We start from the raw sequence: 26108 nt of genomic DNA, 5'->3' as shown, positions 1-26108 counted from the left end.
GAAAATATATGGACAGAATGGATGAAATACATACATCATGGTGGGTCCCACAGAGCACCGACCACCAGCCAATGGGTGGTGGCAGGGGGAGTTGCCAATCCGTTTCCACGCGCGAGGGCCTAGGCAATCCCCATCGTTTTGGCGCTCAAAAGTTTTCACTCTCTCTTCCCCAAAACCAAAATCCCTTCCTCACAGCATTTCCAACTTCCGACCGAAAACGAAAATCTCTCTCTCTCTCTCTCTCTCTCTCTCTCTCTCTCCTCTTCTGTTTTCACTCTCAATGGCAATCTCTCCCATCTCAACTTCCAAACAGAAGAAAACCAAGAAGGAGAAAACCCACCTCTCCGTAGAGCAGAAACAGACACCATCCCTCCCCTCTCCTCCTCCCAAACGCAGGAAATTTCCAGGAATCAGAATCGTTGGAGGCCGAATCTACGACTCTGAGCATGGGAAGAGTTGCCACCAGGTGAAAAATACCGAAAGAATGGGAAAATTCTCCGATTCTTCTTTCCGCATACACTCTTCTTCTTAGATTTCATCTCGTCCCTTGTTTTCGTGTTGTTGGATTTTCAGTGCCGTCAGAAAACCATGGATTTTGTCGCGGCGTGCAAGAACGAGAATTCAAAAAACAAGGCCTGCACTATCAAGTTCTGTCACAAATGCCTCCTTAATAGGTATTTCTACTTTTTTTCCTTCTAGTTCTTGTTATGAATCAGGTGTTGATGAGTAGGGTCCTTATGTAGGAATGGTTGGATGTTGATAGGAGCCGTCTGTTTGCTTGGAAGTGTTGTGGATTTGGTTTGTCCTGAAAATCATGCTGAGCTGATGATCCTGATCACGGATTTGTGGGATTCAGATGGGCGGTTTAAAATGGAAGTAGTCAGTGTCTTAGTGATGCACATTGAAGTTCACTGGTTGATTGGTGTGATCTGTAGTCAGTGTGATTTTTTATTTTTGGGATCCTGATCCACTGTTAGTAGTGGCCTGGCAGATGGATGGTTTCGATCATCCGACTGCATGTGGGCTACATTGAGCTATGCTTGCTGGAGGGCTTTTCATTTTAAGGGCAACCTAACCTGAGTTCTTGTCATCAATTTCCTTATCTCTGTCCATATATTGTTGTGCCCCCGTGAATGGACAGTTTCAGTCATCCGGCAGGCAGGCCGCATGAAGGCATGCATGTTGGAGGAGCATGCTCTTTAGTTTCTGATTTTTTCTCAAGTGTGAAATTTAATCAAACTGGATATGTTGCATGATAGAACATGATCCGGACTGTTTAATGTGTGGGTCCCCTGCTAATTCACAATGGGGGAAAAATCTAACTGATCGGTCAATCTGCCTATCTGCCTTTGAACTATTAGCATGCAAATCAATCATGGCAAAGAATACCAACCACTGTCAGCGTTGAATGGAAGATGAATGCCAATTAGACAGGTAATATGGTCCAATCTGTGTGGTTTGTGGGCAGTTTTGGATCTGTAGTGGGACCCATGAAGTGAATGTTCTTGATCATGGACCATTGTGTTCCATGTCCAATTTGAATGCAGCTCACCAAATAAAGGAATTTGTTTGCTGAGATCAAGTTACTTTCCTCCTCCAATCAAAGCAGAAATCTAGGGCCAATGCTGCGCATAGCTTTTTATTATTTTGTGCTCTGCATGCAAATTGGATGCTTGGCATGATAATCTGTGATCCAAACTGGTATGTGGTGTACCCTCATTGAGTTTACTACAGTAGAAAAATGCAACGGATTGCAGACGAGATATGCACAAGTGGTTATGTAACGGTGGCCAATGTTACACGTTATGGTGTCATAACGGTTGTTTACAGCAAAAAGAAGATCTGTAACAGCGCTGTAAAGGTCCATTATGGGCCGGTATAGGTTTTTTTTTTTTCACGTTATTTCTTTTTCTTCTTCTTCTTCTTATTTTTAAAGAGACCTTAATGGCTGTTACGGTCCGTATCGTATCGGCAACGGTGGTGGCAGTTATGGTCCGTATCGTATCGGCAACGGTGGTGGCCGTTACGGAATACCTTGATTGCAGACTACAACATTACAATGGTCAACATTGAACATGTAACAAATCCACCAACTAGACGGGTGGGGTTGTCTAATCTGTGGTGTTTATGGAGAGTGGCCCGTGTGCAATGAGTTCTGCCCAATGAAGGGTATCAATCTCCAAGCGTTGGCTACACATATACTGGTTTTATGCAATGTGCTGGATCTAAAATCTAAGCACACTGCTCAGGTAGAAAACATTTTCTTAAAAGGTAAGGAAAATGGTTGGGCTGTTTGTTTTGATTATGCTCATCTTCAAATTCAGATATGGAGAGAAAGCGGAAGAGATGGCGAGATTGGACGATTGGAAGTGCCCCAAATGCAGAGGCATCTGCAATTGTAGTTTCTGCATGTAAGAGCAAATACATCTCTTTCTAAAGTTCATTTTATTATGATTGTTTTAGTTTGTATATTTCTCTACATTTCTTGAGAATTTAATTTACTACATAGGAAGAGAAAAGGGCACCAACCGACAGGTATCCTTTCGCCCACTGCCAAGGCAACTGGGTTTTCTTCCGTTTCTGAACTGCTGCACCTCAAAGGCCCGGAGGCCATCAAAATGGTTGTAAAAGATTTGCATGCTTCTCCAAATAAACAAACTGTCTTTATCAAGGTCTGACTTTTATTTTTATTTTTTTCTGCTGGCAATTTTCTTTTTGGGAAACTAGGTTCGTGTGTTTGCATTTCTATTTCATTTTTTACTGCCGAACTATGGATGTTGACAGGGATCAGGTGTAGATTCGAAAAGAAAGTGCAGAAAGGAAAACACTTCAGCTAATCGGGGAGATTCCAACATTAAGTGTAAGGCTTTACTGGTCAATGACGATGCAAAATTAGAATACAAGAGGATTGGAAGGAAAAATTTAAAATTGGATAAAAGTAAAGGCAGTGTAAATGAGAGCATTAATGATGACGGCGGACTAAGGAAGAAGGATTCAAAAACAAAGAATTCGAAGAAAGCCTCTATAAATTCTGTCAAGAAAGAAGAGAGCATGTTTGGCGGGGAGGCAAATATGCCAAATGGGGAAAATGATGATGATGCTGAGGTGAAGAAGGCTAAACAAACTGTTTCTATCAAGGTCCGACTTTTATTTTTATTTTTCTGCTGGCAATTTTCTTTTTGGGAAACTATGTTCATGTGTTTGCATTTCTATTCATTTTTTACTGCCCAACAATGGATGCTGACAGGGATCAGGAGTAGATTCGAAAAGAAAGCGCAGAAAGGAAAACACTTCAGCTGATCAGGGAGATTCCAACATTAAGTGTAAGCCTTTACTGGCCAATGATGATGCAAAATTAGAATCCAAGAGGATTGGAAGGAAAAAATTAAAACTGGATAAAAGTAAAGGTGGTGTAAATGAGAGCATTGATGATGATGGCAGCCTTAAGAAGAAAGAGTCAAAAACAAAGAATTCCAAGAAAGCCTCTTTAGATACTGTCAAGAAAGAAGAGAGCTTGTCTGGTGGGGAGGCAAAGATGCCAAATGGGGAAAATGATGATGATGTTGAGGTGAAGAAGGCTTTGCCGGTCTCAAAACTCGACAACCCGAAGAAACATGTTTTGGCAAGCCATGGTGAAAATTCCAGTGAAGATGTCACATTGCCTCAAGGCAATGAATTAACGACTGTAGCTGGGATTGAGTTGCCTGCGGATGATGTCGGATCAGCTCTGCAGTTTCTGGAATTCTGCTCTGCTTTTGGAGAGGTAGGATGTTATCACGAAGTGAAAGTATCTCTGATATGATGCATATTGGATATTAGCATGGGTGACATGGGAAAATGCTATGCAATGCAACTATTGCCATAGTTTGTTTATTCTGATGCTGTGTTACAAAGCCTGGATTCAGGATTATATAAGCAAAACAGTTTTTCGTATTTGGAAAAAAAGAAGCAAAAGAAACAATTCGGGAAAAAATAGAAAAAGCAGGAAAATTGGAAAAAAAAAAGAAAAAAAGAAAAATTTCTTTTTCTTCCTTTCTTTGTGTGTTTGTGTGTGTGTTTTTTATTTAAACTTTTGCACTTGTAAGCCTAGTTGGTCTCAATGCCCTATTAGAAATCTGAAACTTGGTTCATTCATAGATAAAAATGTAAACAGGTTACAGAATTTATTCTGTTGTGTTGGTTTTTTGAGTTTAAAGAGAGTTAGTGGCCAATTATCATTATTAGTACTTTGGCATCATTTCCCATCCCATTACTTATTTCTAACTTTTAATTTTCTACTTAGTTTTAAAATAAGTATATTTAACTTAATAGTTAGTCCAAAATAAGACGCATTTTGAAAAAAAAGAAGAGAAAATCTAATATGTGAGTGGATCTAGATTATGACACACCTTTTTAATGTGTTGCTTAATAGTGATTCCAGGACAAAAGACTTCTTTTGAGAAGTTCTCAATTAATATGCAATTTTTTAAAATAGCTCCATTTTGGAATAGAGATGTTATGTGGAGCGACAAGTGAGGTTTATGTAAATTGGTGAAGCTTTCTATTTATAAATAGTTCCATAGAATTACAATTTAAAAATGGCCTCTTTAATGCTGTTTGACTTAACACCAATTATGTAGTGTGTGTGGGCTTTGCCCAATGGACCCCACCTCGGATTGTCCATACTAACCATATGAACTTAACTCTTTGGTCAAGAGGTTGAGGTTCCAAATGGATGATCAAGGTTCCAAATATCGGTTCAGAGGGCATATTGGTCTGCCAAAAAATGATTCAATACCAGGTGTATCAGATTGTATTAGACGTGACTTTTTTTTTTAAAAAAAAAAAAACAGAAAAAGGGAAAAATGTGAAACACAAGAATACACCATTTGTTTGTGTCTTTGCCATGTATCCGGTGGTTATTGAACTTTCTTGTCCTACCTTGAAATAGTAGAAACAAAATAAGTAAAAAAAAGAAGTCAAAAACAATATAAATAAGTAAAAGATAACAAGCACATGCACATTACATATATGTGTATGTGTGTATTCTTTAAAACATGCTTTAATAGTGGCCTCCTGCGAGCTAAAGTTTTTGGGGGTTGCTTTGGTGGGCCCCATTGTGATGTGTATGTGAAATCCACTCTGACCATCAGATGCATCAACCCATGTTGGGCTCAAGTTCCAAAAATTAGCCACATCCATGATTTAGGCAGGCCACATGATCAGAAACAGTGTATAGGGGTGATGCCCGCCCTCCAAATTGTTTCCCTTGGTGTGGCCCACCTTGAGCTCAGACCATCCTGATTTTCGGCTTTGGGTCTAATGTGTTATGAATCATCTGATGGTTGGAGTGGATTTCGCATACACATCATGGTGGGCTTTGTAAAAAATCAATGGTGGGCGTCTCTCTTCCAACCGTTTCCTTTGGTGTGACCTGCTTGAATCATAGAGCAATCTAATTTTTGGGACCCGAGCCTAGTGTGTGTGTGATGATGCATTTGATGGTGAGCGGATTTCACATACACATCTAGTGAGACCTGTAAAAAATTGAGGGTGGGCATTCCTCTCCCAACTGTTTCCCTTGGTGTGGCTCACTCGAGTAATGGACCAGCCTGATTTTTGGGCCTTGGTCCTCACTTGGGCTGACACATCTGATGGTCAGGGTGGATTTCATGTACACATCACGGTGGGGCCCACCCGAACTCACCACCACTTTGCTTGCACATAGGGTCTCTTGCGACACTACTCCCAGTAGATCACTACCTCTCTCTCTACACACTATCATGCAAAAGCATGCATATACATACATGAATGACACTTGTACGCATATACATTCATGTATACAGTTTCTATAAAGATTAGCCTTGCTGCAACTTATGGTATAGTTGATCTTTGTGGGCCCCACTATAATTTTTGTCAGACATCTAAACCATGCATCTTGTGAGTCCCTTCTAGGTGATGGCCTCACCCAAAAATCAGCCATATTCAGAACTCAGGTGGGTCACACCATTTATAAAAGTGAAAATCATGCCAAAAATGTCTAAAATCATTTTGTGGGGTTCACTTGGGTTTTGGAATAGCATGAAATTTATTGGAACCCACATCCAGGAGAGGGCACACAGAATGGATGGGGCAGAGCTCTGAACCACACCTTGTTGCACCCATAAATAAATAGGAAGGTCTTAATGGGCGAGCGTCTACTCAACTGTTTCCTATCGTGTTGTGTGTGGCCCATCTAAGTTATGGATCAGGTTATATTTTGGGCTCTAGTCTAAAAATGGGGTAATGCATCAATCGACCGGGTGGATGTCGGACACAAATCATGATGGGGCTGATAGAGATCGACCTTTTATATATATATATATATATATATATTGGATTGTTGAATCAGTTTGTATAGGAAAAAAGGAAAAATAGTAAAGAAAAGGTGTAAAAAAAATAGCAAAATGCATAGGCTTGATCTCCTACATGAGTAGATCTAGGTTGAAAATAATTAGATCTTTTATTTTCCTAAAAACTTTTTAAGAAAATATTGATTCTTTTTAATGAATGATTAATGGCATGAAAAATGGCCTACAATGCCCAATAATGCCACATAGCCTTTTTTGTTCACTTCATAGATCTAGAGTGCATATAGCCAAAATTGCATGCAAATTTGAAAATTTGAAAAAAAATTAAAAAAAAGGAAAAATCTATAAAAAATATGAAAAATTGGTTAAACGTGAAAAAAATTGATAAAGAACCAAATGGGCCGTAATTGAACACAAATCAAGCATTAGTTGGTGGAACATGCCCATTAGGTTGTAAAACAACAAAAAGAAGGAAATGAAAGAAATGATGGTTTAGTGCTTTCAGGTTTTCCCCAAAATGTTCCACTTGGAATTCATTCGTTGAGTCACCCTTTGAGTATTTTGTTTGATTCAAAATAGGAATCTGGTTGAAACTCTAGGTTATCCTTCATGCCCAAAATGAATAAAAAAGAAAAAAATTCGAAAAAAATCTTGAAAAGCTGGCAAAATATTGCATTTATGTGAAACAGCCCGATATGGGCTGGTAAGCTTGTGCACGCTCCTGAATATTTTCATAGAGTGTGTTGATACAGATACACATTGGCTGATACAGTTGGTATATATCTTATTTTTGCATATCTATGTTTTAACCGGTTTGCTTGGTTCAACTTGCATGCTAGCATCATGACCCTTTGTTCCTGCTTTCTTGCTCAAGTTTGTTTCAAGTCTGCCGAAGAGAGCATCCATTATTGCAGTTGACAAGTTTGTTTTAAGTTGGATGGCAGAAATGGTAGTTCCACTGTTTGATATTGAAAAGCTTCCCTACCGTAGTGTGTTTGCTCATATTAAAAAGTGCTTTTTGGTGATTCATTCAATCTTTGGTAGCCTGTGGCTATACCCTGAAGCCAAAAAAACTGCATGCCTCACATTACAGTAACACTTAATCCTGCATACTTGCATGGCACTAATGCAAATAGCTTATGCAACACACCAAGGTATTCCATGACAGCAAACGGTAGTTGTAACGGCCACTGTCATTACCCCTGTGATACAGGCCATAATGGCCATTATGGTTTTGTTTTTTTTTTTTGAAAAAAATTTATTTCGGCACTGCAACATACCGTTACGGGTCATTTTTCCCGTAATGCGTAACGATTATCACCGTTACCGTTATCTAACCATTTTGGAATACCTTGCAACCTTTGCTCTTCTTATTCATCTTCTTTATGTGATATTGACTTATATGTACTAGTTATGTACTCATGTTGATTTTATAGGCAATATTGTAAGCAAGTTGGTAAATGGGCCTGGCATATGTCCAGGCTGCATTGGTCTAGATTTGGGATGGGATGGGCCGCAAGGCCCACGGGTCAGGATTGGTTGGAGCTTTTGGTGGTATTGTTAATGGGGTTGGGCTTTGACTTGTACTTGCCTAAATGCTCGACACATATGCCTAACTTGCAATGTTACTTGGACATGTGGCATCGGTGCACAAGTATCAAAGATTCCGGTATGACAAACTCTGATAATCTAGTCATGGCATAGATTTACATATCAATATCATACCATACAATGTGGCAGGGATGGTATTCGGACCGACGGATACAATACGTGATAAAGTCCGAATTGGCCTATTGCCAAAAGACAGCCCATAATGGCCATAATGATTTTTCTTTCAAAGTTTCTCTCATTTTCCTCTTCTTTTTTTCATTTCAACCATGGAGGAAACTTCAAAAGTCATTCTAGACTACATCTAGGTGCATTTTGGGTATTGAACCATAAGATTTTAGTGCAATTCAATGAGTCAACGTGGAATGGACCATTATGGGAAAAAATCAGAAAAAGGTAAACCATCATTTTTTCCCCGTGTTTTCATCTTCTTTTTGTCTTACTTCCAATGTAATGTTTTTATCATCTTTTTGATGTATTTCAATTTAAGTAGGCACTAACTGATGTAGAGCGGGTCGTGGACACTTTCATGTTCAAGATGGACCAGAGAAGGCCCGATCAGAGGCGGATGTGATCTGGACCATCAGAACTTACAACAGGCGTATCTCGCAAACCGGAATGAGTTACTCGACGTACAATATATGATTTTGGGGTAGGAGAAGCTACTTTTTAGCCAACCAACCCGAATATGCCGGGTTGCCCACATTGAATTTGTGAGATTCCATTAGATCGACGGTCAAAAATTCATTTTATTTCCGTTTTTTACTATTTATAGTAAGGTTTAGTTTGATCATAACTCTTCATCCTTTGAGCTTTAGGAGTTGTGTCCAACATGAAAAGTGCTTAGAAAAATTAGGAGAATAACGTGGTTAAGCTAGCTAGGACACTTACTATAAATAGTAAATTACAAATTTTAGGGAGTTTGAGTTGGTGTTTGATTCTGAAACTTCTTCCAAGGTTTGGTATCACTATTTAAAGGATTGCAAATTCATTTTTATTATCTACTAATGAAATTTTGAATTTTTTAGAATTTATTTCTATTTTCTTATTTTCCCTCGTGTATTTGAGGTATCTCTGTGAGGAGTCCAGAGAAACTTTGTGGATTCGGAGTACTTATCCCCTTGAGGAAGACGGTGATTGACCTCATCACGCCCATTCCTCGTGAATTATCAAGCAACTTATTTCGAATTTTAGAAATTTTTTTCTATATTCTTATTTTCCCTTGTGGATTCGAGGTATCTCTGTGAGGAGTCTAGAGAAGTTCCATGGATTCAGAGTAGTTATCCCCTTGAGGAAGACGGTGATTGACCTGATCACGCCCATCCTTGCATCACTAACCGACCAAATGATGCTTGATTGTGTTTAATTGGGGCCTGTTTGGTTGCCTTTCAACAGGTCAAGTTCATAGACATCATTCATTCACCATTATATACATGTAAAAAATAATAGATTCTTTAAGTTCTCATTTTCCCCATTTTTTGTGGTGTTTTCCCTTAATTCTTTGGCTTAAAAATCTGATTGATATAGTCTCATACTCCTTGATACCAATATTCAGAACCATGAGGCACAGGACATTTTTGCAGACAAATAAAAGATATTTTAATTAACTAAATAAAATGTATAGAAAATAAAATAGAATGGTGAAAACATTAAAGACAAGGAAATAAAAGAGAATATCCATGCATTTACCTAAAAATCAAATCGAGTTTTTTTTTTTTTTTTTTGAAGGTTTGCACTAGTTGAATTAGAAATTAGCTTTTAAAAAAAGTTGATCTAGAATAACAAATGATTTATAAATAAAATATTGAAAATAACGCATAATCCTCTCAAGAAAAAGTAGTTTGTATGAACACCACTTGCTTTCTTAAAAATAAGAGAACTTCAAAGAGCGAGAGGTAAAAAAGAACAACAATGCTTGCCCTTTTTGTTATATGGATCATGGTACCTATGGTGAAAATGAAGGCAAGTTTCAAGGGAGAGAGGAAAGGAACGCCTCGTGGAGAATATGTATGGAGACCCCTCTCGAAGTGTTCAACATGTGGCATTTGTCGATGACATCACTAGGATAACTAGCCAGTACAGATTTGGAAGTGATATCTTGTGACTGGGAGTGTCCAAGTCTCCCCAAGTGTCGGCACAGAATAAATCTCATAAGTATAATTGTCCAGAGTGTCCATGTAACACTCCCATTGCCGTCTAGCTTTTGTGGGATGAGTGTTTGGATGGTGGGTGGCCTGGCCTGGTTTGAGCCCAAATTGGGTTGGGCTAGGCCTGGACTCTAGTCCTTGTCTTGACACGCTTCAGCCAGGTGGATACAATAGTTGATATGGTACGAATTGGCCTATTGCCAAAAGGTAGCTCACAACGGTCATAATGATTTATTTTTTTTTCAAAGTTTCTCTAATTTTCCTCTCCTTTTTTCATTTCAACCATGGAGGAAACTTCATTCTAGACTAGATCTAGGCGCATTTTGTGGGACTGAAGCATAAGATTTGTGTGCAATTCGATGAGTCAAAGTGGAATGGATCATTATGGGAAAAAATCAGAAAAAAAAGTAAACCATAATTTTTTCCGTGTGTTCATCTTCTTTTTGTTGTACTTCAATGTAATGTTTTTATCTTCTTTTTGATGTATTTAAATTTAAGTGGCACTAACCCACCAAATGATGCTTGATTGTGTTTAATTGGGGCCCATTTGGTTGCCTTTCAACAGGTCAAGCTCGTAGACACCATTCATTCACCACTGCATACATTTTCAAAATACAAAAATAAAAAATGATAGATTCTTTAAGTTCCCATTTCCCCCATTTTTATGGTATTTTCCCTTAATTCTTTGGCTTAAAAATCCGATTGACAGTCTCATACTCCCTGATATCAATATTCAGAACCACGGGGCATGAGACACTTCTGTACACAAACAAGATATTCTAATTAACTCAATAAAATGAAAAAAATGTCGAAAACATTAGAGGCAAGAAAATAAATAAGAACATCCATGCATTTACCTAAAACTCTTCCTTACAAACAATTTATAAATAAAATATTGAAAATAACACAATCCTCTCAAGAAATAGTAGTTTGTATGAACACCACTCACTTTCTTAAAAATTAAAGAATTGCAAAGAGCGAGAAGACAAAAAGGCAGCAATGCTTGTGCTTTTTTGTTATATGATCATGGTAGGTACCTATGGTGAAAAATGGAAGCAATCATCAAGGGAGACAAGGAAAGGAAAGCCTTGTGGAGAATATGTTTGGAAACCTCACTCGAAGTGTTCAACATGTGGCATTTGTAGATGACATCACCATGACACGTTGTCCGTACAGATTTGGGAGTGATATCTTGTGACTAGGAGTGTCCATGTCTCCCCAAGTGTCGGCATAGAATAAAGCTCAAGGGGTCCATGTAACACTGCCATCGCGGTCTAGCTTCAGTGGGATGAGTATTTGGATAGTGGGTGGCCTGGCCTGGTTTGAGTCTGAATATGGTTAGGCCAGGCCTGGACTCTGGTCCTTGTCTTGACATGCTTCAGCCTAGCTTGGTCCCTTTGCCACCCTAATTTAGGGAGCTGATTTTTGTGATAAACTCCTTCCCTTTGGTATTTGAGAAAAATTTAAAAATAACCCAGGAAAGTGGCATATCATATATAAAAACTGGGGGTGCTAATGTCATTTCCATATTTTAAATACAAGATTGTAACTTATTCCTATTTCTCATGTTGCATTCTATTTTCCTTTTCTATTTTTATGGGCAATACAATAATTTTTTAAAAAAGGAATTACATTAGAGGGATTGTATACTGTATGAGAATATTGGGTGATGAATACCCTATTTAGCTAGGCTGCTAGGGGACAAGCCAAAGCATTATAGTATTGGAGACACTTTTTCTTTCTTTTTTTGTAGTTTTTATGAAATTTCTTTTTCAACAAAAAGTTGTCAAACTATATTCTGCGATATGTATCACATATCATATTGGTCAATTTGTTCTTCAATGGTAATCCTTGGATGCATTTTACTTTATTGTTGGACCCCCAATGTATATTGTAAACTGAAAAACATTTTCGACACCTTTCATCTGATTGGGATAGTGGTAACTCTGTAGCTTGGATGGGGTAATTGCTGCTGCTTCGCTTAAAGCTTTTATCATGATAAGCTACATTCTTCAGATGATATTTAGTTCTTCATGTAGGATATGGCAGCTTCTTACAATGCATTGTCAGTGGATGCATTATTTGTCACTAATCAGTTATGGAAGTAGTGGTTTGACCGGCATAATTTGCCGTTTGAGACCTCTTCATTGATGTTCATAGGTTGTGTTATAAAGCAGGACACTTGATCTCGGCCATATAATACAATTTTATCAGTAAGCTCCAGACTCTTTTTAATTCCGAGCCTTTGTGCTTTGCTGTCATTATGCTTGGCAGTGTACCCACTAGGCCAAAGAACTATATGGTCTCATCCATGAGCAAGCATATGGTTTTTTCACCAGCAAGGCTCAGTACATGTTGCAGCTATGGTTTGACATTCTGAACCATCAGTCTAGTGGGCCCATTGTGAATGGGGGTTGTGCTGGAAATCTTCCAGATCGGATGATCCTAACACTTCGAGCATTGGCTTGTAAATTGAAGGTAAGGAGAAAATACAACAATGATGTTCATTCAATGGAACATTGCCCAACAATCAAAATGTTGGGACATTGCCCAACAATCAAAATGTTGGGGTCAACGGCGCCTAAATCACCAACCACCATATGTTTTCCATCCACAACCATGCAATCTAGGTTATGGGTAATTTGTGATCCATATCACTATTTTTATGTATACGAAATTATAGTTCTCTACTCCCAGTGTGGATTAAGTTCTAATATAAATCTATATTTAGAACATAGAGATTTCTACTTTGATTTATGCAATAGAGTGCATTTATATTATGTTATGTGCAAAGCCTATAACTCATTGTTTATTTAAAATCACAATATCCATTAGCATATAAAAGTTACTGTGTGTACTTAGTGCTTGTTTGGGAGCTCGTAAATTTTGGTAAATAGGAAATGGAATTGGAGGTAAATGAATTAGGGAAATGCATTTGACATCCAAATATTCCGTTTGGATGGGAGTAAATGGAATGCATTGGAAATTTTCAATATATTCATGGGAATACATGTGATATCCTAAATTAGCTTTGACATCACAAATGAGCGTACATATGTGATATTTGACAAAATGAATGTAATAAGCCCATTGAAATATATACTTTAGCCAAAAATTAGGAAATTTTGATTCTCGGTTGGGCCGCAAAGATCACAAACAAGTAACTTGTCAATGTTTTTTAACCGAATGTTTAGATGGCCAACCTTTGGACGGTTTGGATCATTCCATTGGTGTTATTTTAGTATGTAGCCAATAATTGGATTGTTTCATAGTATCATCAGCGTGCCATGTGTACGGCAAGCATGTGTGTAGTGAAACCTTTGTTTACTCATGCAACTCTCTGAGGGAGCCCAAAAAGGCATTTCACCCCATTTACTTCCAAATCTCTCCTCTGAGAGAGCATTTCATTTATGGGCCCATTTATACCCAATTCATTTCATTTCCATGCATGTACTCCCATCCAAATGCACCTTAGAGGCCATTTACCTCCATTTACTCCCAATTCCTCCCATTTACCTCCATTTACTCTCATCCAAATGGCCCCTTAGTGTAAGTACTTGATGGACCCACATGATCCTATCCCTAGCATGCTACACAGTGAAGTGTCATACTGCATAGCTGTTCTAGTACCATGTAATGGGGCTACCCTCAATCCAAGTAACCTTGGTTGGGATTTCCAAGAGTTTTCTGTGCATTCCCATTGACAGAGGAGCCTATCTGGTTGATGGAATGGATTGTTGAGCTATGGGTCCTGCGTGAACGAAATCCTGAACTGTAGATTCACACATGTCAAAACCCCATGATGCTTCCTATCGAAAATACTGTTGGTTCATTATTTATCCTAAGGAGAAATGTAGCAATTGGTTTGTAGATCTGAACCACCATTTTCAACTTTTCCTACCATCTATTACATCAATATTCCTCTAACATACTGAAGTATTTAAGTTGCACTTTGAGCATCTGCTTTTGATTAGCTTGGACTTATTTTGCAATTGCATTTTAAAGAGCCCCAGGAAGTTCATCTGATGTTACTCTACCATGTTCCCCCATCTTTATTTCCTAAACATTGTCCTTATTTATTTATTTATTTTTTATAAAAGGTTCTTGATCTAAAGAATGGCCAGCCAGAATTGATTCTTCGAGAACTAATGCGTGGCCGTGCTGCGCGTCGGGGGTTGTATTCCTCAATTGTACAGTTTCACATCAAATTGCTGTCCCTGATACAAAAGGACTTGGGAGAAGAGTATAAATCTATCCAATGCGATTTCTTTTGCTGAAGCTTAAATTCAACATCCAATGAACTATGTTGATTTTTCACTGTTTATTTCAGAAATACTCTAGATTCAACGAGCAGTGGTAATTCATGGATACAAGTTCTTAGTAAATGCATCTCTGAGTCCCAATGTGCATCGAAGGATCTGCCTTTGGATTGTATCAATAGGGGAACTGATGAATATGAGAAGCTAGATTCTTCAACAAAGCTTAGAGTCTTAAACTTCCTCTGTGACGAGACTCTTTGTACTGAGTAAGTAATAACCGGACGTCCATCTTATGATGTTATGGGCCCGTCTTAGGTGCAGACTGGGTCCACAATAAGCCTGTGTATACCTATGTCCAACCATCCAAAGATGTAGTGTGGGAATCTCAGCAGATCTCAAGATGGGATTTTGAACTACATCACTTCCTATTTTGAGATATATGTTGGGATTTCTGCTTTCCGTCTTCGGACAGTGGAGACAGGTGTGCATCCACTCATACGCTCATATTGTGCATGTAATATTTTGCCTGGACTTATACTTAATTTCATTAATTTGCTTTTCTAGAGATTTGAGGAGTTGGATTGATGAGGAAAATTCAAGATTTCTAAAAAGAAAGAAAGAAGCAGAACAAAAGCTTCTGGCTACAAAAGAAAAGGTGCCTGACTTCAAGTGTACCATCCATGTTGATCTTTTAAGTGGCTTGTGTGATGTCTGTCCTTAAGAGTACTTCTCTTCTAGGTAAATAACATGAAGAAAAAGTTGAAGGATGAGGTGGCTCGGGCTATTCTCTCTTCAAGAGATGGTGGTCCCCTTTCAGTTAGCGAGCATGATGATCTTCTCTCAAAAATAAGAAGTGAGACGAAGAAAGCTCAAGTGGAGAAGCTAGAAGTGATGAACTTGGTACCTAAGAGTATGTTTCGGTTCTGTTCTCTTGTGCAGCTACACCATTTTTTTGAAGTTTTGGTGTTTTATTCATGTGTGCGCATGTTAAATTCAGTTCAGTCTATTAGCAAAGACATGCTTTTGATTGCAAAATCCTATGTGTTAACAAGGATAGGTAGCTGCATTTTCTGCTTTTATAAGAGCATTGCTATGTGGTTGTTTATGAGATGTTCAGCACTAAGTTGGAACATTGAGTTCTTTGGTTTCAGTTTTTATGAGGAAAATTTCTCTAGCTTAGACCTTTGAGGGTGCTTTATATTGTATTGACTGGTTCTTCTGAATGCGGGCTGGATTTGTCTATTTCAAATCTTATGTTCCATAATTAGCAGTCTTACTTGGACACATGGCACGGGTGCCAAGTGTCAAAGTGTACTAAAAGTGTACTAAAAGTGTTTGGCATGACAAGAGTATGGAGCCAAGTATGAATGGGAGTAAGAGTGAGGAAGGGAGGGAGGGTGGAGTCAAGTGTTAATGGGAGCAAGAGGGAGGGGAGTTCAACATAAAACTCTATATCAGCTTTAGAAATATCACTTTATGGCCATAAATATAGACAATTTTCTCATGGAAATTCGAGTTGAATAAAGTAGTATGTTCTTCTATTTGGTAGAAGTGTTGGAGTGAGGGACCTCTGTGTCATATCTATTCTTGGCTTACTCTTGCTTGGATCTATGGTGTGGTTTCTTGGGCTGCAAGACTGGTTCATAAGCTCCAAATTAGTGCAAACTAGTTCTTTGGATCTAGTTTGCGTTATAGAGTTTTGTGGAGAGGGAGGGAGGGAGAGCTTTGTGGAGAATATTTTTTGACAATGACACATCACTAAAAGTGTTCAACATGGTTTTCAATGACGTTGCGGCAGCAACATCTTTTTCGTTAGGGCTGCAAGATTGAGCCAACCTGAGTTCAGTTTGGTTGGGCTTGGGTTCAATAAATTTGGATTAGGTTAGATCCAGTTGGTAATAGTCACATGTATTTCGGTCAGGTTGGGTTGGGTTGAGTATATAGAGGAATTCAGGTTGGGTTTGGGTCCTCTTGAGGTTGGGTCAGGCTTGGGTTGAATTGATCCTCAACCCCAACACAATCTGCCCAATTGCACCCCGATTATCCATGCAGATTTTTCTGTTTTCTGTCATGTCCAGAAGTGTCTAAGTGCTCCCAAGTTCTAGCACAGCAAAAGCCTAGAAAGTACTAGTGTCCACTGATAATTGGGATCAAACACAGTTTAAGAGCTGTTGCAAGTGTATTTATTGGTTGGATGGTATATATTTGGATATATGTTGTCTATGCACTGTAGGTAATTTTTTTTAGTGACGTGTATCTAGGTACAAGAGCACATGCAGGGTATCAAATATGAGAAGGATTGGGTGTGTCTGATCATCTTAAACCCAAGTAAGACTAGCCTTAGTTACAACTTGAATGAACAATCATGTTTAGAATATTTCCCAAACAAAATTCACAAGTTGAGCTTGTAGCCATGTTGTGCCATAAAGGCCGTTACGTAAAGGTAACGGTGGCAACCGTTACACGTTACAGGGTTGTAACGGCCGTAACAACCGTTATGGAAAAAAATGACTCATAATTACCGTTAACGGCATGTTACATCCCCTATAAAGGTCATAACAGCCCCGTAATTGTCTGTTATTTGGCAAATACAGGTTTTTTATACTTTTTAATCAACATTACAGGGCAAATACATGTTTTTCAGGATTTTTTTTTTCAATAAAAAAAGAGACTGTAATAGCCGTTACGACCCGTATCGTAAAGGTAACGGTGGTGGCCGTTATGGCCACCGTTACCATTACAGAACACCTTGCTTGTAGCTCAATTGGTATGATTCACTGTGGATTCTAGGGCTGTGTTTAGTAGCACAATTTAATTGAATTGCAAAGATATAGTTTAATTAAGAGAAAATGACGAAGGTTAATGATGATTTCTAGTTTGAGGAAGCAAACGGGCACTTACATTTCCTTCAAGTCCAAATTGAGGGTCTGTTTATTTTGCCCATTTCCCTGGTAATGTAAAGTAGTGTCATCATTATTGTTTTACCACTGTCAAACCAAACGCAGGAATAGTTGGTCAAATGCAGATGTATTTAGTAGACAAGTAATTGTAATCATCACACTTTTTCATGGAATTACTGTAAAAATCTCTATCCAAACAACAACATCATTTTGTTTTGATGATGATTTGACACAGAAGTAATGTAAAATTGAAATCATTATAAATTTTACCTCGGGTAAATCAATCAATGTAAAATTGTCATTATTGCGGTTAAATGCAACTGTCGTCATGAGACAGGTAAAGTAATTTGTAATCATTGCTAATTTCCTTTACATTACTATGGTAATGGGCAAAACAAACAGGCCCTAAAGATAAATTGATTGCATTTTGTAAATAAAGCAAAAACAATGAAGGTTTTATACAAGGCAAAGCATGTGGCCTGTCTAACACATTTTGCAGCCTAGACCCTCAACGTGAAAGATAAATAATGAAATTCCATCTGTTTTTTTACCACAGTCAGACTAGTATGTGCAATTCAGTTTCAGTTTGATGGTTTGTCCAAAAGCACTGTAAATGGCTAATAGGCCTAAGAGTTCAAAACCTGGGTATGTGTGCTTCAAATCTTAAGGAAGAGGGGTCCATTCTCCTGGTATCGGAGTTAGGTTCTTGGTTTTTTGAAAGATTTGAATTTCATAGACTCATATTACAGTTTTTCCTCAAGCATTTTTGTTTATACTGCATTGTTGAATGTATCATATTGCAAACACAACCCAATTTGCTAGAATGATGCACTCCAGCATAGAAAATTTTCTTTTGATGATGATCCATTGGTCCAAGAAATTTTCACGATACATCTTTTCTGTCTCTGGCTATGGTTTTATATTTTCATGGGCCTCTAGGGGCCATGCTTTTTTTTTTTCCCTTTGTTTTAAGTGATTCAATTGTTTATTAACTTTTCTTTTGCAAATAATAACCACAGAGAAACAAAGATTGGATGCTGTTCGAACAGAGCCTGTTCTTTTGGATGGTAAAGGTCGGGCATATTGGAGACTGAGAGGCTGTTCAAGTAGATCACAGATTGTGCTTCAAGGTTCCTATTAATTGCGTGCTCTTAGTGGTTTGATTGTTGACTTGCTAACTTCAAAGTCCCAGGTTCTGACATCTTCTCAATTTCTATTTTCAGATATTGGGAACTGGGACTCGCTTACACCTCAGGAAAGGTGGTTTACATATGATGATGAACAGGAAAAGGTAGTCGAGAAATATGTTTCTTCTTTCAGGTGAGTAGAAACTTGACTTTAATATCATGTAAAGTATGCAATTTGTTCTTTTTGGGTGTTGCTTTTGTTGTATCATTAATCATTAGATTCTAACATAAGAAATATAATAAAATCCATGTATTTTATATATTTTGTATTGATTAATTTTAAGTTGGTATATCTTTGTTTTCATGTATATTTAGAAACTTCACTTTAATTTGGCTCAAGAAGAGATTGCCATCCTTTGGATCATAAAAGGTTCCTAAAGTTAGTAGCAGTGCACTTCAAATGGATCATTTACTCTTGATTCTTTAGTTGATGCATTGATGGTTTTCCATGGAAATGCCAACTTTGGCCCTGCGAGGTCAGTTGTACTGAGACCATCACAAGCTTATCATTACCTCTTGTATTTCCACATGATAGAACTCTTACTTGAAGATCTTGGGGTAGTTTTATTTGAGGAAGTAGTTTGACAACCTCCCCTCCCCCCAAATAAAATAAAAAGAAAAGGAGGCTTTGTACCCTGATGCGCTCTTTTTTTTAAACATGAATGCATCTAATTTGGCCTTCCCAAGGGTGCCACTGATTCAACAGTTCTCTCCCAAGGAAAATGGTTTATAATAATTATGGATATGCATAAATGGGATAAATTCACTTATTTAGAATATTAAATATAGGAGTTCTAGAGTCAACTAGGTAAACATGACTTCGATGGCCTGAGACAACGTTCTTGTCAAAAGAATGGCTTGTTACACCATCAAGTACAAGTTCAAAATCAGAAAAGAATGCATATTTAGAATCATCTCATTTTTTCCTGCATTTTTTTAAATATATTTTCACATTTTTTCTTTTGAAAAAATTCAACCATTACAGGGCCATAATTGGCGTTATGCCACTGTACCTTTATTGATACCTTGCTTTCTTGACCGGTCTTTGAATTTTTAAGTTAAATGTTTACTGGTGAGTATTTTTGTTATGCAGCTTGCATGTTGCCTTATTTCTCTATAGTTATGTTCTTCTCTGTATCATTCTTTTCCTAGAAGTTTTAAGAGTAACATCCACCATGGTGTAATGTAGGCATACAACATAATGGATTTGTCCCCATTATAGAAAAATTGACTTGATATCTAAGGCTGCTCAGTTCTCCCTAGAACCTGTATGCTAGCAATATGCCAAGGGAAGTAATGATGGAGAGTTTCATTAAAAGGATAATTTGGTGCTTTCGCTCTACTCATGTACTCTATTTATAGAATGCAAAGAGTTACCACGAAACGTCTCCCCCACACCAAGGGGTGCGTTGTAATTGATGCTCCCGTGAATGGTGCTCCTTAAATGTGAAAGGGTGCACTGTGCACAAATAAAAAGGACGATGCATTTCTGGTTTCAGGGTCCCCCAGTTCAAGAGATGTGAAATGGAGGAACTTTTGGGTACTTCAGAGAATGATTCGCTGGTTACATAATGGGTATGAGGGCTGATTCCTCATCATCCTTCAGGAAGAAAAAAGTTGTATTGAAATGTCTTAAACCTGTTCGTGCAATGGTTCTTTACTGCCCAAAAGACCCCAAAGTCTTGGTTTTAAATACGAGGAGTTCATGATAATGAGATTCGATAATCTTTTGTCAGTGTATGGACGTTTGGGGGTGTGGGTGCCTGCACACACTCTCATGTATGTCTTGGAACATCCTGGGGTGTTTGGATTGTAAGTTACTTTACATAAGCTACTTACGCCTCAAGTAACATCTTGGTTTCCTACTAATTCAGTAGATAAGTATGTGTGGTAAACAACATAATCATCTGATAAAAAATAGAAAGGTATGTTTGGTTTCCAACATCACATAATTACTTATCCGTCAAGTTTGTTTGGTCCACCCTTAATATCCACCGTCCAACATGTGAGCCCAACCTTTGATGTGGACCATTCATCATATTAGGCCCACCTTGGCTATCTTCAATGTGAACTGTCCAATGTGGGGCCTACCTTCAATGTGGACCATCCACCTTGTGAGTCATGCGGGGCCCACCTTGGATGTGGGCCGTCCATCGGAGACCAACTTCAAAGTAGCCCGTCCATCAAGCGGGGCCTCCCTTGGATGTGGGTCATTTATCGTTAGGGGCCGACCTTTGTATGTGAACAGTCCTAATGTGGGGCCCACCTTGATATGGGTCATCTATCATGTGAGCCCCCCTTTTAATATCCACCTCCAATAATGTGGAGGCCACCTTTGATGTTGACTGTCCATTATGCGGGGCCCACATTGGATGTGGGCCATTCATCATTGGTACCTTTGATGTGGATTGCAGATTATGTGGGGCCCACTTTGATGTGGCTCATCCATCATCTGGTGCCCACCATCAAAATAAATTGTCCATCATGTGGGCCCACCTTCAATGTCCACCGCCCACCTATGTGGACCATCCATCGTGTGGGTCCCCACCTTCAATGTTGGCCGTTGATCATGCGGGGCCTGCCTTGGAAGTGGGTCATTCATTATTAGGGGCCGACCTTTCATGTGGATTGTCCATTATGTGGGGCCCACCTTAATGTGGGTCATCCATCATGTGGGGTCCACCTTTAATGTTATTGTCTATCATGTAGGGCCACCTTCCATATCCACCGACCCTCATGTGGTGCCTACCTTTGATATGGACTGTCCATCGTGTGGGCCCCACCATCATTGTGGGTCGTCCATCATGTGGGGTCCACTTTGGATGTGGGTCATTCATCATTAGGGGCCTACCACCTTTGATATAGACAATCTATTATGTTGGCTCACCTTGATGTGGGTGATCCATAGTGTGGGGCCCATCTTTGTTGTGGACCCTCCATTGTGTGGGCCCTACCTTTGATGTACACTGCCTATGATGTGGGGCCTTCTTTGATGTGGACTGTGCATCATGTGTGGGTGGAGGGAGGGAGGGAGGGCATTGAACATTGTAAAATTCTCATGATGAGTTTTGCATGTCTGCAGAGTCATTCTCATCTACATATGCATGCCACTTACACCCATGAAGAAAAAGAAAAATGTGAGAAACATGGAACCACGTTTAGCAAGCGCATGAGTGAATGTTTTTGCATGTGACGCATCCTCCTTCCTGGATCTAGTACTTCAGCAGATGATAATGCAATGAGGCCATTATGATTATTTTTTGGTGTGTGCAGAAAGAAGCAGCATCGGCCACGTGTAATCCCCAACACAGATGTAATGGGGAGTAATGAAGCCAGTTTAAACCATGATTCTCATCGATCATCTCCAAAATGTACAATGAAAGGTATTGTATCAAACCTTGTTTTCTAGACCAATAAGAAAACTTCTCATCCTTGAAGGCTTTGATTACGAGTAGAGAACATACTATTCGCTGCATAAATATGAAGTATTTTCTACATGAAGCCTTTTGTTTTGTGCATGATCTGATATGGTTTGGATACAAATTTGAACACATGAGAAATTTGCAGGCCTTCTTTAAAGGTTCATCATATTATCCACTATCCCACTTAACAAACAGTTGCGGTAACTGTAAGGTGGAATCATGAAATATTGAATGAAGCTTTTTAACTGGAAGTTGGGAGTTCTAAAACTTCCAAAGAAGCTTGATAGACTCTACATTTTCTTGCTCAAAATTGTCAAAGATTAACCTTCTATGCAATTAAGCGGGCTCCTGTGCATTAGGGCCATCAGTGGTCCTGTTCTCAGATGGGTTTGGGTTCACATATGGGGTGTGTCGGGTCAGATCCAGATCCTAGGATCTGATTATTAATCATGTTGGATGTAGGCTTGACTGTGATCTGACTGAGTCCGCAGTGCTAACAGAAAGGCTTTCAATGGGTTGGGTTGACTCAGTAGCCCAACAGAACTGGTCTAATTGGACCTGGGCGTAGGTCAGAACTTTGTCTGAGTTTTGGGATCTGATTAGTGATAGGGTTGGATTCAGCTTGGTCATGATCTGATCCAAATTTGACCCATTTAAAACCTTACCATGGATCGGAGCATTCTAGAACTACCCACTAAAAGATACTTTCAAGCAGCTCTCCCATTGCTAGCCTTCAGTTCCGGAACTTCATATTTGATCTAAATCCTCCAACACATGCCTTTTCTGCACTTTTGGTTTAGCCATGGGTTTGCTGAATGCTTGCAGTTGATGATCAGTACATTCCATGTTTAGTCAGGATTTGATGAGATGGAATTGGGAGTGACTTGACTTTGTTCACATTAGAGATTATAAATTGCTGCTAGGGGTTTTTGGTTTGTACAAGGGGGCCCATGGTTCACAAATTGAAATTAGTTGATACTGTAGGGCACTCTGGATGCCCATGCAGCAAAAAATTCACAGGGGGAAAAATCCTAACCCTTCCATAACAGATGGTAAGAGTAATATCAATGGTGTAGCTCTAAAGCTCGGTGACTTGATGCGAAACTCAATTGTATCAACTCAACTCGGTGAGGTTTTGAGCAATGTCACCATGAAACTTACTGATGATGGCCAGACTTGTCAAGTCAGCTTGCAGACTCGGTTGACTCGACGCAACTTGGCACAATTTGAACCGAGTCGCTCACTGGGTGTTTTTTTTTTTTCAGAATGAAAAGAAGGCAGAGCATGTAGTGGAGCATGAGGTAAATGCTCCTTACCCCTGACCTATCTTAGAGAGTCTACAGACTACCAACAAGCCATGCACTTAATCCAAGATCATTCATGTCAATTTTTATATGCATACCTATTGAATAGCTGTTATACTTGGATATTCTAAGTAATTAAATATCGAGTAGAGGAAGTCAGCTCTTCAAGTCGACCCTAGCCACTTCATGTTTTTGGGTTTTGAACTACGATAAACAATTTGGATGACACAACTGTGTCTGTACAAACTGAAAATCCAAAAGTTAACTGTGCAAATATTCCTCAAGCCAAGCTCTGTAGCTTTTTACTGTTGAATGTCATGGACCAATTTATTAAACAACAGTAATGCTGTGGTAACGGTGTGAACCGTTGCACGTTATGGGGCTGTAATGGCTGTTATGAAAAAAGGCCTGTAATGGCCACGGGGCTAATACATTTATTTCCCCCCACAAAATAAAAAAAGAAAAAAAGAAGAAGAATACAACGGCCTTTGTGGCCATTGTTACTGTTATTGAATACCTGCCTTGGTTCCTTGTTTATTGACTTAGAATGTTGCTGCCAATTGGATAAAGGAGATTAAGTGATTAACTCCAGTTCCTGTTATTGGTTGATGCAGAGAAGGAAGCTAAATGACCCCGGAAAGTGCTTAAGAGTGCTGGAAATTTTGCCCTCTCATGCTTGCATCAAATTCCTCATCTTTCATGGTATAGATTATCATACTCAACAACTGTTCATGATCAGGGACACCCATATGGATGGATCAGATAGAAACGATTATCTGTGTGATGATGGGTCCCATATTTTGCATCTTTTTGCCCCTGTTGTTCTATTTTGTCTTTGGAAATGTGGTTGGTAATGTATATGGATCTGTGGTCATCATCATGATGTGCTTACTCATAGAAAGATTCATGGCTGATGATAACGAAGATGACGAAGATATGATTCATACACACTTGGATCGGCTCATGGACTGTTCAATGCATTCCAGTTACTATAATTGGATGTTCGAGTTGAGTAATTCAGTTAAAGGTTTTCTGTTTTCTTTTTTAAACTTTTATATAAGCCCCTTCCTTTTATCTATACAGGAAAAGCTCCCCCTTTTCATATTTGTAATATCAGCCAACCTTTTTCATATTTGTGCAGAAAAACCCCGGGTGGATGACATTACTTTTTTGAGTATTAGCATATTCAAATTCCATTTTATCCTCCTGTATGGGATAACATGCCTTAGAGGATTGGCTGCAACTTGGAGCCCTTGTGGCATTTGTTCATTCAACTAGTGGGCCCCAGTTGATTTTTCTTCCTTTTTTGCATAAGAGACCCCACTTTTTACATCCATGCCCATGATTTTGACCGTTTTGTGTAGTCCATTGATCACATGGCTACCATAATCTTTAATAAACCCTTTTGTTTAGTCCATTGATCACATGGTTAGCATCATCTTTGATCAATTTTGACCGTAAATTTTTGCATGCTATTCGTCAGATGGTTGGGATCATCTGATGGTCGCTTGTTGTGGTTTGCCTATAATGCTCCTAGTTTTAGGTGGAGCGGCCTGAAATAAGGAACATTGATTGAACAGAGGGAACCTATCATATCACCAATCAAGATCGCAGACCAAAAGCTCCAATATCACAGGCGATGGCTGCCAATTTTTGCAGGCTATTGCATGGATGATCATCCGATGGTTGTGATTTTACCATCTGTGGCGTGCTATTTTTAGTTGTGCATTGGTTTTGGCTATTGATCGAATGGTTAGAACCATTGAATTGGGTCATTTTGATGTGGGGTCATCCATCATGTGGTTCCCACCTTGCTGTGGACTGTCCATCATGTGGGCCCACCTTTAAGTTGATATTTGTGTTTTTCTTTAATCAATGTTCGTGTGATCTTATAAACCGGTTGGATCATAAATATACATCACTGTGGGCATTGGGAAGGTTTTGATAGTGGAAAACATTCCAATTTAGCTTTATATATGTTTAATTTTGGGCTCCACCCCTACAACAGTCTCAACCCCATCCAAACCGTTGATTAGGTCACACAAACCTAGATAAATTTAAAACACAAATTTCAGCTTCATCTAAAATCTTTTGTACCATCTAATAAGTTTTTAATGGTGGGCGTTTAATTACCAAGTTTTCCAATGGCGTGGTCCACATGAGAATTGGATTTGTCTCATGTTTGGTCGTGTACCATATATTGGTCTAAAAAAATGGATAGACGGTCGAGATAAAACACATTCATCATGGTGGGGCTTATTAGCAACGTCAAAAAGCAATTTACGGTTTTAGTAGGCTGTCCGCGTTCAAGATGGGGAAACTATTTGTGTGATGTGCCCAAAATTCGAGTATATCTAAACCTCAGGTGGACCACACCATAGGAAACGGCAGTGATTGAACATCCATTGCTAATAGCTAGAGAGGGCCCACCTTCATATTTATTTCAAATCCAAGCTGTTGATAAATTCACGACCTGCATGTAGATAATGGCTAGTCATACTAGAGTCTAGTCAAAGCTTAGTTGAGCTGTCCGAAGTAATCCTTACAAATAAAGTGGTTATTCAAAATGACTATTCTATAAGATTTTACAGTAAACGAGCGTTTGCTGCATAGAATGTTTGACATGACTCGTCATTACGCCAGACGGTATTTTATATTAGTCGCCCGCGACACACACACACACGCACGTATAGTCTCCTGAGCACCGTCCCGCAGGATGCTTTGATAGGCACCAAGGCAGGCTTGCTTACAGGCTAGGCCGGGGTCAAGTCCCATTGTGATGCGTTTATGAAATCCATTCTGATGATTAAGTCTGTAATGAAAAGTTAGCCAAAAAGTTGATAAACTATGCAGATTCATGATTTAAGTGGGCCACACCGACGAAAAGTACAAGAGGATGCATATCATTGGATGTTTACAAGGCCTACCTGAGAATGGGATCTTACTCAAGTT

The 26108-nt window shown here is 38.9% G+C and overlaps 1 protein-coding gene across 3 annotated transcripts; it reads left to right on the top strand.

Moving 5' to 3' along the window:
* Window positions 1–163: 163 nt before the first annotated feature.
* Window positions 164–24363, top strand: LOC131235057 (uncharacterized). 3 transcript variants are annotated; one of them, XM_058232158.1, is made up of 15 exons: window positions 164–466; window positions 574–674; window positions 2325–2411; window positions 2510–2672; window positions 2785–3138; window positions 3248–3763; window positions 14185–14327; window positions 14415–14609; window positions 14908–14998; window positions 15082–15253; window positions 18263–18373; window positions 18467–18563; window positions 21704–21813; window positions 23118–23153; window positions 23771–24363. In XM_058232158.1, the coding sequence occupies exons 1-14, from the start codon at window positions 281–283 to the stop codon at window positions 23120–23122; spliced, it is 2331 nt and encodes a 776-aa protein (XP_058088141.1). In that variant the 5' UTR covers window positions 164–280; the 3' UTR covers window positions 23123–23153; window positions 23771–24363. The 3 variants fall into 3 exon arrangements, with proteins under 3 accessions (XP_058088141.1, XP_058088140.1, XP_058088142.1); XM_058232157.1 differs by lacking the exon at window positions 23118–23153; XM_058232159.1 differs by lacking the exons at window positions 2785–3138; window positions 23118–23153.
* Window positions 24364–26108: the final 1745 nt, after the last annotated feature.

The sequence above is a fragment of the Magnolia sinica genome, chromosome 19 (assembly GCF_029962835.1).
Source record: "Magnolia sinica isolate HGM2019 chromosome 19, MsV1, whole genome shotgun sequence".
In the NCBI taxonomy this organism is placed as follows: Eukaryota; Viridiplantae; Streptophyta; class Magnoliopsida; order Magnoliales; family Magnoliaceae; genus Magnolia; species Magnolia sinica.
Note: the sequence above shows the minus strand (reverse complement) of the source record. Positions and strands in the feature narration are given on the sequence as shown.